The sequence below is a fragment of the Cryptotermes secundus genome, unplaced genomic scaffold (genome assembly GCF_002891405.2).
Source record: "Cryptotermes secundus unplaced genomic scaffold, Csec_1.0 scaffold928, whole genome shotgun sequence".
NCBI lineage: Eukaryota > Metazoa > Arthropoda > Insecta > Blattodea > Kalotermitidae > Cryptotermes > Cryptotermes secundus.
In genome coordinates, this window is record NW_019738362.1 from 450,613 (window position 1) to 464,095 (window position 13,483).

At 45.9% G+C, this 13,483-nt stretch overlaps 1 protein-coding gene across 3 annotated transcripts in view; it reads left to right on the forward strand.

Annotated features, from left to right (window-relative positions):
• The window catches only part of LOC111870913 (protein lethal(2)essential for life), a 29,645-nt gene extending 16,894 nt beyond the window's left edge, over positions 1-12,751 (forward strand). For 2 of the 3 annotated variants that reach the window (XM_023863543.1, XM_023863545.1), the window contains 2 exons: positions 592-778; positions 11,121-12,751. In XM_023863543.1, coding sequence (XP_023719311.1) covers positions 592-778; positions 11,121-11,312 — 379 coding nt within the window. In that variant the 3' untranslated portion in view covers positions 11,313-12,751. Of the gene's footprint in view, positions 1-573; positions 779-11,120 lie in introns of all 3 variants that reach the window. The other variant, XM_023863544.2, reaches the window with a different exon arrangement.
• Positions 12,752-13,483: the final 732 nt, after the last annotated feature.

The following is a 13,483-nucleotide window of genomic DNA, read 5'->3' on the forward strand; positions in this document are numbered from 1 at the left end:
CACGGTAGCTTCTAGCAAGAATAATAAATTGTGGCTTTGGCTTATTGACCGTAGAAACCCAAAATATGGATCATAACTGAACACATGTTCAGTCCTTTACAAACAGACCACATATCTCGGCACAGTGTGTCGACCTTGGGCCGTTCACTTCAGAAGCTCTTAAAACCGCTGAAGTTAGGCCGCAGTAATAGAATAGTTGTTGGGCGGGACCTGGTATTACCAGAACTGCTGGCAGAGAGCTCCCATGTTCCTTGAAAGGTCTGAATATCTGTGACAGAATTGAAGGTTTCCATTTGGTAGACTTAGTGGGTAATGCGTAGGGTGCTCGAAGGTAGGCGGTAATCAGGTGCACACAACACGCTCTGTTGTTTCATTATTCTTGCTTTCATTCTGAGGAAACATTTCTTAGTGTTCAAAAGCCTTCTTTTGACTTGCAATTTGTGTCTGGGCGTGGACAACTCCACGCCTGTATTGTTGTCTGCGTATTGTTGCACGTAGTCTCCTGCCGCTTCGAGCACTGCATATGCAGATTTCTCGCATCAACATTTTGAAGTAGGAGCTAACAGGACATAGTCCCCCCATCACTTACAGCACCACCTCCACGACGTCGGCGGCCTCGACCGACGCGCAGAAGGGCGACGTGCGGACTTGGCTGGACGGATTCAGCTCCCCCCTTATCCAGGACGAAGGCAACAACAAACTCCTGAAGTTGCGGTTCGATGTGAGCCAGTACCAGCCCGAGGAGATTGTCGTCAAGACTGTGGACAACAAGCTGTTGGTAAGTCTGCTTCAGGAGCGCATGTCACAGGTTGGGGGAAACGTTCCAAAATGTACCCTGCTCTGTACTCACGTCTGGCCCCCTCCCCCCGCGGGTCACGGCCATTTATTCTGAGCCGAAATCTGAATGATTTGGATGAAAATTCATGTTTAAGATCATGGCTTGAATCAAAATTAAATTCAAGAAAGATACATTAAATTAACCTACCGTTTTTTTTTCCCCTTATATGAAGTTATATCGCCAGCATAGAAGAGTTTTGGTCCGAACAGATGTAAGCACGATATAACTGTCCAATGTCCTAGTAAAGCGAAAATGTGCCAACATCACTGGCCCGCCCGGTACTTGCCTCTTGTAACCACCGCTGGGCACCGCTCCCCGACGTCTCTCACGCCATAAGCATTAGGCAGTCAGATGGACCTTACATTGCAGGCCAATTTGCGGCCTCCTGGGATCTTCCGTGGAAAATACGGTGTTCTGAGTTGTAACGCCGGGTAGTTCGGAGACAGCCCAGTGTTTCGGAGAAATATATTGTCTCCATCTTCAGGATCGAAGAGTGGGGCAGGCGTTATCTGAGATCTCCGCCTACATCTGCAGGTTTCTTGCATGGCTTACTCTTCTACCTGAAGTTAGAAGCGATATGTAACTTCGAAACGTCAGTCTCCCAACTACACGGCGTTACAACCCAAGAAGACGGCATGCTTCATAGTGACAGCCAAGAGAACCCCAGATCCATGTCTCTGTAAATATGTACCGCTGCACATTAAGACAAAGTCAGAGAACCTGCGGTGACGCGCGTTTAATTATCTTCAAACCCTTGCGACATGAAGAAAAGGTGTTCTGGATGTAAAACGCGCGTTTCGCTTTTTCTCTGCATCCCCTGCTCGGAACTTCTTCGCTCCGATAAATATTTAGCGAGTTGCGGTCGAAATGTCCGCAGACGCTTGTGTAAGTATTCATGTAGTACTCGTTGTCAGATTGTAACGGAAACTGGAATGCGTAGACACGTTTCAGTAAAATTCTCAAATTCCATTTTAAATACAGAAACTCGTTTAGCTATTCTCGAGTTGTTACATACGGACAGACAGGCAGGAATGTCGAAGATAGTAGGCCCATATTTGCAACTTCTCGTTTTGAGACTTGCCCATTAATTGAAACTTGGCGTGATGTGTTGTTGGCCTGTTCTGCCAAGTCACACCACTTTCTCAGAAGGGAAAGTAAAATTAGAAACTTCTGTTTGGATTACGGCTTTTAAAGGCAACACGACGCCCCACCCCATAGAGAAGGCTGTATTGCTTACATTCTTAGCTGAGATCCTGCGAGAGATGTAGTGAAAAGGGAGGGTTGAACATTGGGGAGGTTTAGCCACGAACTGTCTATAGCAAACCGTAATCACCCCAGACATTGGATTGCTTGTTGCGGTATTGTTCTCACGGGGGTCAATTCACCAACACGCGAAATGCCAATTCTCTCTTTATCGCAAGAGTCACGTCAGCTGAGCTCCTTAAAAAGTGCACAAGTTACAGAGTCTGTTCTGGGAAGCCCAGGTTCAGACTCTTAACCTCTTATTGAGACAGCGCATGTCTTCGGAGCTGACGGCTTACCTTACCCAGTAAATTGGCTCGGGAGGTGTCCAGCTCGAATTTTGGACGGAACACCGACTCCTGTGACTAAGGATCTTTCGTGGTATACTTCAGGGTTAGGACATCAATTCGGCCACGATACCCCCCTTCCCAATCCTTCCCAATTCATCTTTCCTGCCGTTCAACGACGTACGAGTCTCAGCGACGTAGTCGTAAAATAACCCGCATATAAAAATAATATAAATCGCTCTTAGCGAATTCATGACGTTTCGGCCTATCCGGAGACCGAACATGCTATAAAAGCTAGCAAGCATGTCATAAAATGTACAGTCTCTTCATGAGTACACGGCGCACCCTTCTGTTCAAGTGTTCAGCTCGCCATTTGTGGACAGACAGCTCTGCTACTCCCGTTTGTCAAGGCTGCAGTGAGATTGCATCATGTTACGTTACACAAGTTCCAATCACCATTTTGTTTGCAACGCTGCCATTAGGTAATCAGGTTCCCACCGCATTTCAAGGTAGCCATCAGATTTACCAATAGTTCACACTTCTTCAAATGTAAAAAATCGAAATGAATTAAGCAGTGGATAAGTTCACACTTGATAAATCGGTCGTGCACTTTAATAACATTTGTAATAACTTATTTGCTGTTGAACGAAATTGGATGAAATATTCGCAGATCCATCTGTATACGCGATAAATTAGTTTCTTACATTAAAACACGTCCCGCGTGTCTCGCTGGATGCAAGGGTTGTCTGAAGCCCGAAATCGGACATTCTGCATATGCGTCCTCCCTTCTAGATGCCCGGACTGGCCCGCATTAGCGCACAGAAGCATCATTTGCATTCTGCGCGGAAACAGCGACGAGTCATCAGGACAGATTCCCCATGCAGTGCTGGGTCGGACCCCAGTCTGCTGTGCTTAACGTCTCACAGTCGTTGGAAGTCAGCCGACTTTTCAGAGGAACTTGTCGCTTCCATCTTCAGGTTTGAAGAGCAAGCCAAGCAAGAAACCAGCATGAAGCAGGCAGCGAGGAAAGCTAGACTTTCATACCCGTTAGGGATTTGTTTTGTTGCGTATTTCTAGAATGGCCATCTTGCACGTGTAGGGGTGTACATGCCCGCACCAAGGTCTCGAGCTCAAGGCGGCCCAAGGGTGACCATAACATTATTGATTCTGAAGTTTATACCAGTGTTCATACGTATTTGTCACATCTTGCTGTAACTGGCATTGATTGAGCGCCCCTGTACTGCCAAGCAGGTGTGGCCCGTGTGAAATAAAGTAAGTACAAGCGCTTGTGACGGTTAAAGCTGGATCTTGATGTGTTTGGAGTTGGCGTTGGGTATGTTCATGCAGGAGGGCCCGTTCCGACGCTGTTTATTGTGAGAATACACACTGTGTGGGCGGAATGCTGAGTTTTTAATATAAAATCACACCGTACATACGGTTACTGCTCTGTTTAACGGTCATGATTTTCTGTGCGTAATTTTATGACTCCATCAGTGACTAGACTATACAGTATCGAGTGGCAGGATGATTGATGAACTGGAAAGGATTTGAAAGGAAACTTGTGCAGGACAGCCGATGCCCCAGTCGAGATTGGAGCGGAGCGCCTGCCAAATATGAATAAGGAGCGTTACCGCTATGCTAACCTTTCGGTATCATACTCTATAGCTATATCTGTCAGTCAGGAGTTGGGCCACTCGTCGGCCCATCCGTCACCTCTGTTCAGAGACCTTCCCCGGTTTCTGAAGTCACGATTCATTGCATTCTGTCGCCATGTTGGAGCGTCCTGCCTGTAAACTTCGTCCGGTTGAGATGTGTCCGTATTTCTCTTGTGGTTCGTACAGCTGTTTCGCTGCTCGTCTCAGAACAGTTACCACCATTCTTCCAGCCTGACGTCACTCTCAACGAAAGGCGGATGGCATACTTCTCGCCGTGACAGTCTGAATGGGGTCTGTTCATGCAACAAAACGCTGCCAGTCCCAGCGCTGTGTGGGTGAGCACTGACTCCACCACCAGGAGGAAGGCTGGGACTCAAACTAAGCCCGTCACTTGACAGAGCACACAAATCAACAAGAGTCAGTACAACTGCGCGTCTTTCCGCAGCCAAGAAAAATTTCCAGTCCTATTTACATCCCACTTTTCGTCTTCTGGGTTTTAACGTCAGGAAACCTTGTCTCAGTGATTGGCATTGCCTAGATCCTCACTGCACTGCGCTGTTTCATACTAAACATGGCGGCCAGACTCCGGTGACTCTGTTGTTTCTGCGTCTGAACGGGTCACGATCTCTTCGTGCATTATTCGTCTTCGCCTTAATAAGGCAACACGTGGAACGAAACTTCAGGGTCACGTGGTTAGCGCTTCTGTTTCACGTTCAAATCTTGACCCGGTGGTCGGATACCGTGAATTTTTCGCTGTTTTTCTCAGCCTTTCCGGGCACATAATGGCATAGTGCCTCGCACTGGGCTAGACTGGTTCCTGCCACATCCTTCGCACCATTCTGTGATGCTCACTCTGTGGAAGCAAGCGTCTATGCAAACTGATCACAATGACGACTGGAGCAGTCCATATTGGGAGGGCAAAGTGACTGGGTGGAGGCGTGAGCTGACGTGGCCTCCACGTGGGCAGGTGGCACCGAGTGGGCGAGTGACATTCATGTCATAGAAACCTGAGGTTCGTCACATGACGGCATGCTGGAAATGCGCACATCAGGAAAGGATTATTTGGTTGGAATGTTAACTTTTTAATGCCCAGTAGTAAGTACATGTACCGCCTGTTTTGAAGTAACAGAAACTCTGTATTATGCCCCCCCCCACGCAGTGTAATTATGTGTTTCGTATGGTTCTCCCAGTAAACGACTGTTACCGTGAACAGCATTAACCGGTTGGGCTCTGTAGCGGAGACGTAATGTGTTTCCTGTGAGGTACGGACTGAATTGCTATATATTCTGCCTACACAGTGTATCTGCATGTTCCGTATGGTTCTCACAATAAACAGCGACTGTTTCCCTAAACAGCATTAACCGGTTGGGCTTTGTAGCGGAGACGTAATGTGTTTCCTGTGAGGTACGGACTGAATTGCTATATATTCCGCCCACACGGTGTATCTGTATGTTCCGTATGGTTCTGACAGTAAACAGCGACTGTTTCCCTGAACAGCATTAACCGACTGGTCGTTGTTATGGAGATGCAATTCCACTGCCCGGACTTCCTGCCAAACAGCTGTCACGCCAACTAACAGCTTCAAAGTATGACAATTACAGTCCCTCACTTCAGTCACGCGAGGTTCAGCACTATGCACACTTTGCTGTGGCATGTTCTGAGTTCTGATCCCGGTAATGTTAAAGATAATATCAAGGGGACCGAGTGCGGAATTCACTGCCCTATTTTGCGCAGTGCGTGACGTGTCCCGAGCCCCTGGGCCATGGCGCATCCTGTCTTGGTATGCTCTAAGCGTCTGTGCACAGGGAGTGTACAGTGTTCACGCAGTCTTGGAGGCGGCGATCAATACAGTAGCACGTGGAGTGGTGTCTGTCAGCGACCAAACTAACAACAGAAATACAAGGCAAACTAAGGAAAACGGGGGGAGGGGGGGTGTTCGTGCTCCTGCGTCTCCCCTCGTTGATACAGTCACCTTCTCAAATGTGATGAGAGAAATACACACCACGCGGTACGGTAAAATGTCAGGACCAGTCTCTTGGATGTGCTTTTCACGAGTCATTAGAGTGTTCACATGAAGGAGGATTTGGCAGGCGGAGCAAGTAGCACGCATGAGATACAAAAAGCATACGCAATGTGTGTGTGTACTCCGAAACGTTGGTACACATTTCCAAACTATACGGCGTCACATCTCACTAATCCGTAATCTTGATAGCAGTATGAGTCCGAAACGTCGGTGCCGCTGTAAGGAGCAACGTGCGGGAACATCCCACGTCCGAAGTATCACTGCCATATAAGGAAGTGGCGAGAGCTGCCGGTTGCTGGTGCCTCGTGGAGGGGACGCTGTAACCGGAACGCGATATCCACGAATTTCAAATTAGAAACGGTTTTCTGTTGTTGTCACCACACGACAGCTGACGAATAGGTTCTTTGAAAATGTGGAAAAGTTCAAACATTTGGGAACTGCGCTAAGAAATAGGAATTGCATTCACGAATAAGCTAAGACCAGGTTAGATTCGGGAAATGCTTGCTGCCGTTCGGCTGAGAACATGTCTTCCGTCTGCTATCTCACAAATGTAAAAGGTAAATGTATCCCTGTAAGAGGCCGTGAGGGCCCATAGGGTGTGGGACGTCGAGGTTCCCACATTTTCTAGACAATCGGGTCACAGATGGCTGTGAGTTTGTCAGCCTTACGCGCCGGCCGCCCTTTACCACCCAGGAAGATTCCTGATACTCATTTCTGCTATACGCTGATTCGACCCCAGGGCCACAGTGCGGCTGGAAGGTTTCTTTTCCTTGGCACTACAGCCCCAGTGGGCCTAGGCATACCTCCATGAACTTCTCCGTTCACTTCGGTTTTTCTAGATCTTACACATTCGGTAGGACTCCTTGGGCGAGTGATCACCTCGTCGCAAGGCCTCTACCTGTACACAAACACAGAAAAACGCACACACAAAAACTAAACATCCATGCCCTGAGTGGGATTGGAACCCACGATCCCGGTTTCCAAGCGAGCGAAGACAGTACATGCCTTAGACCGCTCGGCTACCGTGCCCGGCGGCTGGAAGGTTTAGGTCAATTAAAAAATGCAGTGACCTCAACGGGGTTCGAACCCGCGATCTTCCGGCTTGTAGTATAGTGCCTCAACCAACTACGCTACCGCGTGCCCCTATCTTAGAAATGTAAAGATTAAAATATACTATGTCGCGTTACTGGGGGGACATGTATCTGAGGACAGAAAATGGCAGAGCCGTTCCGCACCCTCAGATGTGTTGCTATTCATAGTCTGCGTGCGGGCCCCTCATTCGCTGCAAAGCAGCCAGGGTAGCTCTGTCAGTATAGTGACAAAATTCCGGGATTCAGTTCCTGGCACTGTCACTTCTAGATAAGACTGTGGAGCCTACCGGTCACTGAAGGCTCCTTCCCGGGAGCAAAGCAACCGGGACTTGAAGCTGACCACTCACATTCATCTAGTTCCTAGGTTAAGAATGGTGGAGCAGTACTTCCTGTCCCCCTACATATCTTCACAGTGGGGTGCATAATTAAGCAACTTCACAGTTTTGTACCTGATGTTTGTACTGTTCATAGCTCACAGCAGTCCATGCAGATAAGCACGGGAGAGACTTGTCATGCTCGCTATAGATAATCAGGGCTCACAATCGTTACGAGGGCGGTACCCCCTTCCAGTCGATCCGGTTTCGCTGTGACGACATGAGTTCATTGCCCCACGCCACGGGTTTATCTTGCCAAAATTGTTCGTTATCGCATAAAGTCTGTTCGAAGGAATTTTCTGTTGATCCGCGTTGAAAGTGTTGGGCCGGGCAGACCATTCAGCGGGATACTTGGCAGCTGCCAGGTTAAAATTAGAACAAAGTTTCTAGATGACAGAGCACGCTGCTTCAGTGAAAAAGGTTCAGTGCAGTGTTCACAAAAGCCCCATGCTGACTGAATTCAGTCCGTGAGCTCTCAGCAGATTGCTGTCAGATCTAATTTAATATTATATTCTTATCTATGTCTGAATCTGCAAAGCAACGTTTTCTCTTCGGTTACAGAAACCAATATTTTGTATGCGTTTCTCATATCCCAGTGCGTGTTGCACTCCCCGCCCATCTTATCCTCGTGCATTCCATCAATGTAACGATATTCGGTCTACAATACAAATTACTAAGCTCCACATTACGCAGTTTTCTTCAGCCTCCAGGGCCGCACTGCGGGCGTGCTTAGGAGGTTAGACGCCGGTTTCTCACCGAGACCCGGGTTCAGTCCCAGGACAGTCCGTATGGGATTTGTGGCCGACGGAGTGACACTGATACAGCAGGTACCGGTAACATTATCACTCGTATCCACACCGCGCTCGGGTCCAGTTTCATGGTTTCCCTCAGGCCCTCCAGGCTCGTGCTGGAATAATACTTCGATTATGCCAGGGCCGCTTCTTTTCAAATCCTTTCCAATTCATCATTCATAACCGGATCACCCGACGCTATAGGCCTGTGGGAGGAGAGTGGAGAGGTCCACTCCCCGGCCGCTTAGCTAAGCACTGGATAGAGGTTAGGTCCCCCCCCCCCACCCGAAATGGAACTCCCGATTCTGGGGGCATCCAGCCGCCGTAGCCTGGTCACTATAGCGACACTCCTGGCAGTATTATACCCTATATCTGAGTGTAGTTACACAGCTAAAGATTCCGAACAGTAAGGCTGGCCGGCCATCCACTTCTTGCAGGAGGTGCCAGCCGCCCGTGTGGAATGTTGCACTCCCGGCGCGACAATACGCCGCTAAATACATACGGAATGAATAAGATAGAGCAGTTAAGTGCAGCGTTACCAGTCTCTACGTGTGCTGGGGAGCTGCCACTTGTTAGACCAGGAGTGGCTATTGTTTAGGGCCATGCGCAGGAATTCAGGGGTGGGCAAGACGTGGGTTGCATGTAGGAGCCTGAGTCGGCGGCGACCGGGCCTCCTCCTGCCTTCCGATAGCCCAAATTTAGCTGTAAATTTTCATCTCCTTGGGGTTGCGACATCGTTCCGTATTATGGGTGAATGCCAGGGCTTCGGAAGGGTATGCTTCCTTCATTAGGAGGGTCGAAATGCGTAGGGCTAGGAATCCGCTGGATTTTAGGTCCATAGCCAGGTTGAAAGGGGGGAGGGGTGTTGAAGTACCCATAGCGCTGACTATGAAGAGTACTGTCATCTGGGATACGATACCGTGTAATCCGGCGAAAGTTCGCCGACGTTTCGGAGGAATGTACTGCCGCCGTTTTCAGGGTGGAAGATACGCTAAACGCACAAGAAGTAATCAGCAAGCTGTGAGGGCCCACTCGTTACTTGCATGGCATATATTCTACCCTGAAAATGGAGGCAGTACGTACAGAAACGTCGGTGAATTACCGGACTACATGACGTCACATTGCAGAAAACGGTATTCTTTATTTATTCCGTCAGCACATCTCCCATCTGGAAGACAAAATCTTACGAAAATGTGGGGGGGGGGAGACATTGCAACAAGGTAACTTGAAGGTTATTAGAAACGGTTCATTGGTTCCACCCTTTGGCTGAACCTCGGCCCCCAGAAACATTGCGCAAGTGACAAGAGTCCTCGAAAGCTACTGCTACTATACGCAACAGGTTTTTCGAGGATTTTTACAGACATTTTTACAGTGACACGTTCTGGAGTGGACTTAACTGGCTCTAGATAAGGTCCAGCAGTGAGCTGTTGTGAACACAGTAATGGACCATTATTTCCTATAAAAGGTGGGAAATTTTGTCACTGTTAGCCACTCATTAAGACCTATTCCTGTTATATAAACACCAATACCCGAATCAGAAGCTCAGCAGCGTAAGTTTAAGAGAATCTTGCCTCCAGCTTCAGGTTTCCACTTTTCTACCCTAAAGATGGAGGCAGAAGGTTCCTCCAAAACGTCTATACCCAAGTATCAAACTGCATAACATCACATCCCAGATCTAAATGCTCACTGCTATGGGAACTAGGAATCTTGTACCACTGAAGGTATTCATTTTCATGTAACTAAGTGTGCGCAGAGGAACGGTGCGAGGTCTGCGCTGACACTGTGCTAAATTTAAAACGCCTTCAAGTCTTGGCCGTGTCACCCAGTGAAGATCAGAAAGATACCACTGTAAACAGTGGATTTCATAATGGTTTGTGCATCACAAGTTTAGAATCCTGTCTTCTGAGTTGGAGGAGCTTCAAAGGAAGTGGCCATGGGTTAACCAGGGGCATTGCTGTGCTACATATTGTGGCATTCACTGCAAGGGACTGAGTAAACTGATGAAAGTGCTCAGTCAGAGCATTCAAGAGGTGAGACTTAGACTGAATAACTCCCATATACAGGATTCAACAAATGCTGGCCCAGTTCATCTTTCAGGCAAGCACACCACACTTCGCTTATCCACACAGCAGACGTGATCTACTCAAAAACACAAGACTGTCTGCTCCTTCGTGACCAACTGCATAACTCCTGTTCGTGCAGCATGTTGAGGCTCAACAGTTCCTTGCTGCCAACTTGAAATTGCATAATGACAAAGGATAAATCTCATGCTTACATATTTTTTTATATATATACGAGGCTACTGTTTGTTGTTTGAAATCTGCAGAAAAACGAAAACAGAAGGCTGGAGCAAACAAGAATACATTGAGGCAACATGATGGACAGTGTTGGGCTAGTGCACCCATCGTGTATGTAGGGCCCCATGAACTGTGCAAAAGAAAACTTAAGATTGGCTAAGTATTACATTAACCTTTCAGGGTCAAGATATATATGTTTTTCCCTTTGCTAGGCACTCCTGGCAGCATGGTACAGTTATTTATGTGCCATGTTTTATATTCTCGCCCATCTCCTAGTATTGCGCTGAAAATGGTTGAACCAAAAGTTAATGTCATCATTAGCCATGTCTCGGAACCACTTATTATGAAGTACCACTGAATCCATCCAGAAAATTGACCAAGTATTTTTTAATATCAATATTAATTAATATAATATTAAATCTGGAACATTCTTACTGTTTAAAGAGCTCTACAAATGTACTTCATGTATATTATATTATAATTTTGAACCTGAACCAATCAAGTAGAAACATTTTGTTTTAGGTCCATGCCAAACATGAGGAGAAGTCAGAAAGTAAGTCAGTGTACCGGGAGTACAACCGAGAATTCATGCTGCCCAAAGGAACAAACCCTGAGAGCATAAAATCCTCTCTCAGCAAGGATGGAGTACTCACAGTGGAGGCTCCATTGCCAGCAATTGAAGGAGAAAAGCTGATTCCTATTGCCCAGCAATAAAGCAGCACTTTGCTTTCCATCACCACATCGCCACCAACGCAGCACATGAGGAGTCACCCTCTGCCGGCACCGGAACAAACAAAGGCCTAAGTTTCCATCTGCACCTAGTACTAAAATCTTGCTTCTGTTCCAACTGTTCCTTTTAGGACCAACGCCAAATATAGTCACATCTATCTCATTTGTCTGCTGGGCCAACCTGAATCCACTGATTGACAACTTGTTCTGTTTTGTCTTCACCCCAATGCTGAATATTTGCACTTTCACACCTGTTCAATGGATGTAACCCCTCTTCAGGCAAAACTGAAGAGTGAGGTGAAGCGTCCGATACTGACAGATCTTGTCTTGAGGGTATGTCCATGTTATAAAAAAACGGGGGTGAATGGGTTAATAAATAATGCAACAGCTGTTTCTTTTAAATAGTAAAACTAACTTACATCACAAAACAGTCAAAGAATTGAAAAAAAAAAAAAACTTTTTGGAAAGTGAAGACAGTTATCAGAAGTTAGCTGAATTCAAATTACAGGTTTTGAATTTCATTTTGCATTGTTATTGTTATATGTTGGTGACTCTTTAGGTTGATTATAACACCTGTCACGTGGAACTGTTACACACTGAAGGGGACAGAGGGTATATAGATCTTTAATTTATTGTGGAACTGAATTTACATGTAAAAGTACTAGCAGTAGTTTTACAAAATTGAAGTTGTCTGCTTGAAATACAGTCACTGCTGATATTGCTTTGTTGATACATGGCACTGCATGTCTTAACAAATCTTAGTGCCTCAACAAAATTCAAGGACAAATCACATGGTAGTGAGTAGCTCTCTCTCAGATATGGCAGTTAACAGTTCTCCCTCAGACTGGCTGCATGTGCTTGAATCCCTGCACTATTTTTGTGATGATGCTCTTTGTGGTATATAGAGAAATGCAATATTTTGTGCAGCCTAGCTTTCTGAAGAATAAAATTAGCTGTATCATATAAACACATTGGACTGCATTTCTATGTGCCCATACCAGTATGGATATCAAACAAAAACATGGTCAATCAAGATTTACATTTTCAAGTTAAATTTTGAGAGCACAGAATGTGTTTCATACCACTAAACTATTCCATTTTATAACTGTCTCATTGTGAGTGATATTAAACATGTTTATGCAATGTTTTATTTTAATGTCCATGTAGTCATGATTTCTTTGAGCACACAACTGGATAGCCCACCATCTCCATTATAGCAGTTTTATCTGGCAACATTCAGAAATGAACAAGTGTATGGAGTCATGCTAATGTCATTGTATCTTCTGTATATTATGTATGTTACAATGCATTCACCATTTTGTTCGTTACTACATATAATCTAGAATCCTTTGTTAAATATGCAGTCTTTTTACAGAAAATATTAGCAATATAAATTCAGTGTTGAATATGAATAAAATATTAAATTAATTGGACTTGTTTCATTGACTTTATGGATTTTAATGGAAATACTTTCCCTCTTCATGTTCAGAACCTTAATGCCCTTAACTTCAACAAGCAGTACTGTGCCCAGAGAATTCCATTAATGGAACCTAACACATGGCTAGAAGGGCCAAGTATCTCAGATTTTAAGCTCTATACAGGATGTCCCAGGAGGAATGTGCCAAACTTCGGGAGGGTGTTCCTTATGTTAAAGTATGCCGATATAACCCAAAACACCTATGTCCAAAGTTGAACGGTTACGGAGATAATGGCCCGAGAAAAGTGTGGTCTTCTAGCGGGTCCACGGATTATACCTATCAGCTGAGAGGAATTATCTCTGTTTGTCCTTGACTGCCGTGATTCATCCTATCCGTGCTTATGGAGTTGGCTTTATCAGAACGCGCAGTCAGCACGTTACGTCATCGCTTACCATTCATGTGTCATGTACAGTGCTTGGAACTCTTAACGACAACTTTGAGATGGCATGCGAGTTTTTTGTACTTCAATTTTATGGCTTCATGTCACTCACAAGTTGGTTTGATGTTACGTACATTATTAACATTACAAAAATCACATATTCCTGCCAGTTTTAATATGTATTTTGTAATCAACAAGTGTGTAACCCCGGTCAAAGTTTGACACTTCTCGGGCCATTATCTCCGTAACCGTTCAACTTTGGACATAGGTGTTTTGGGTTATATCGGCATACTTTAACA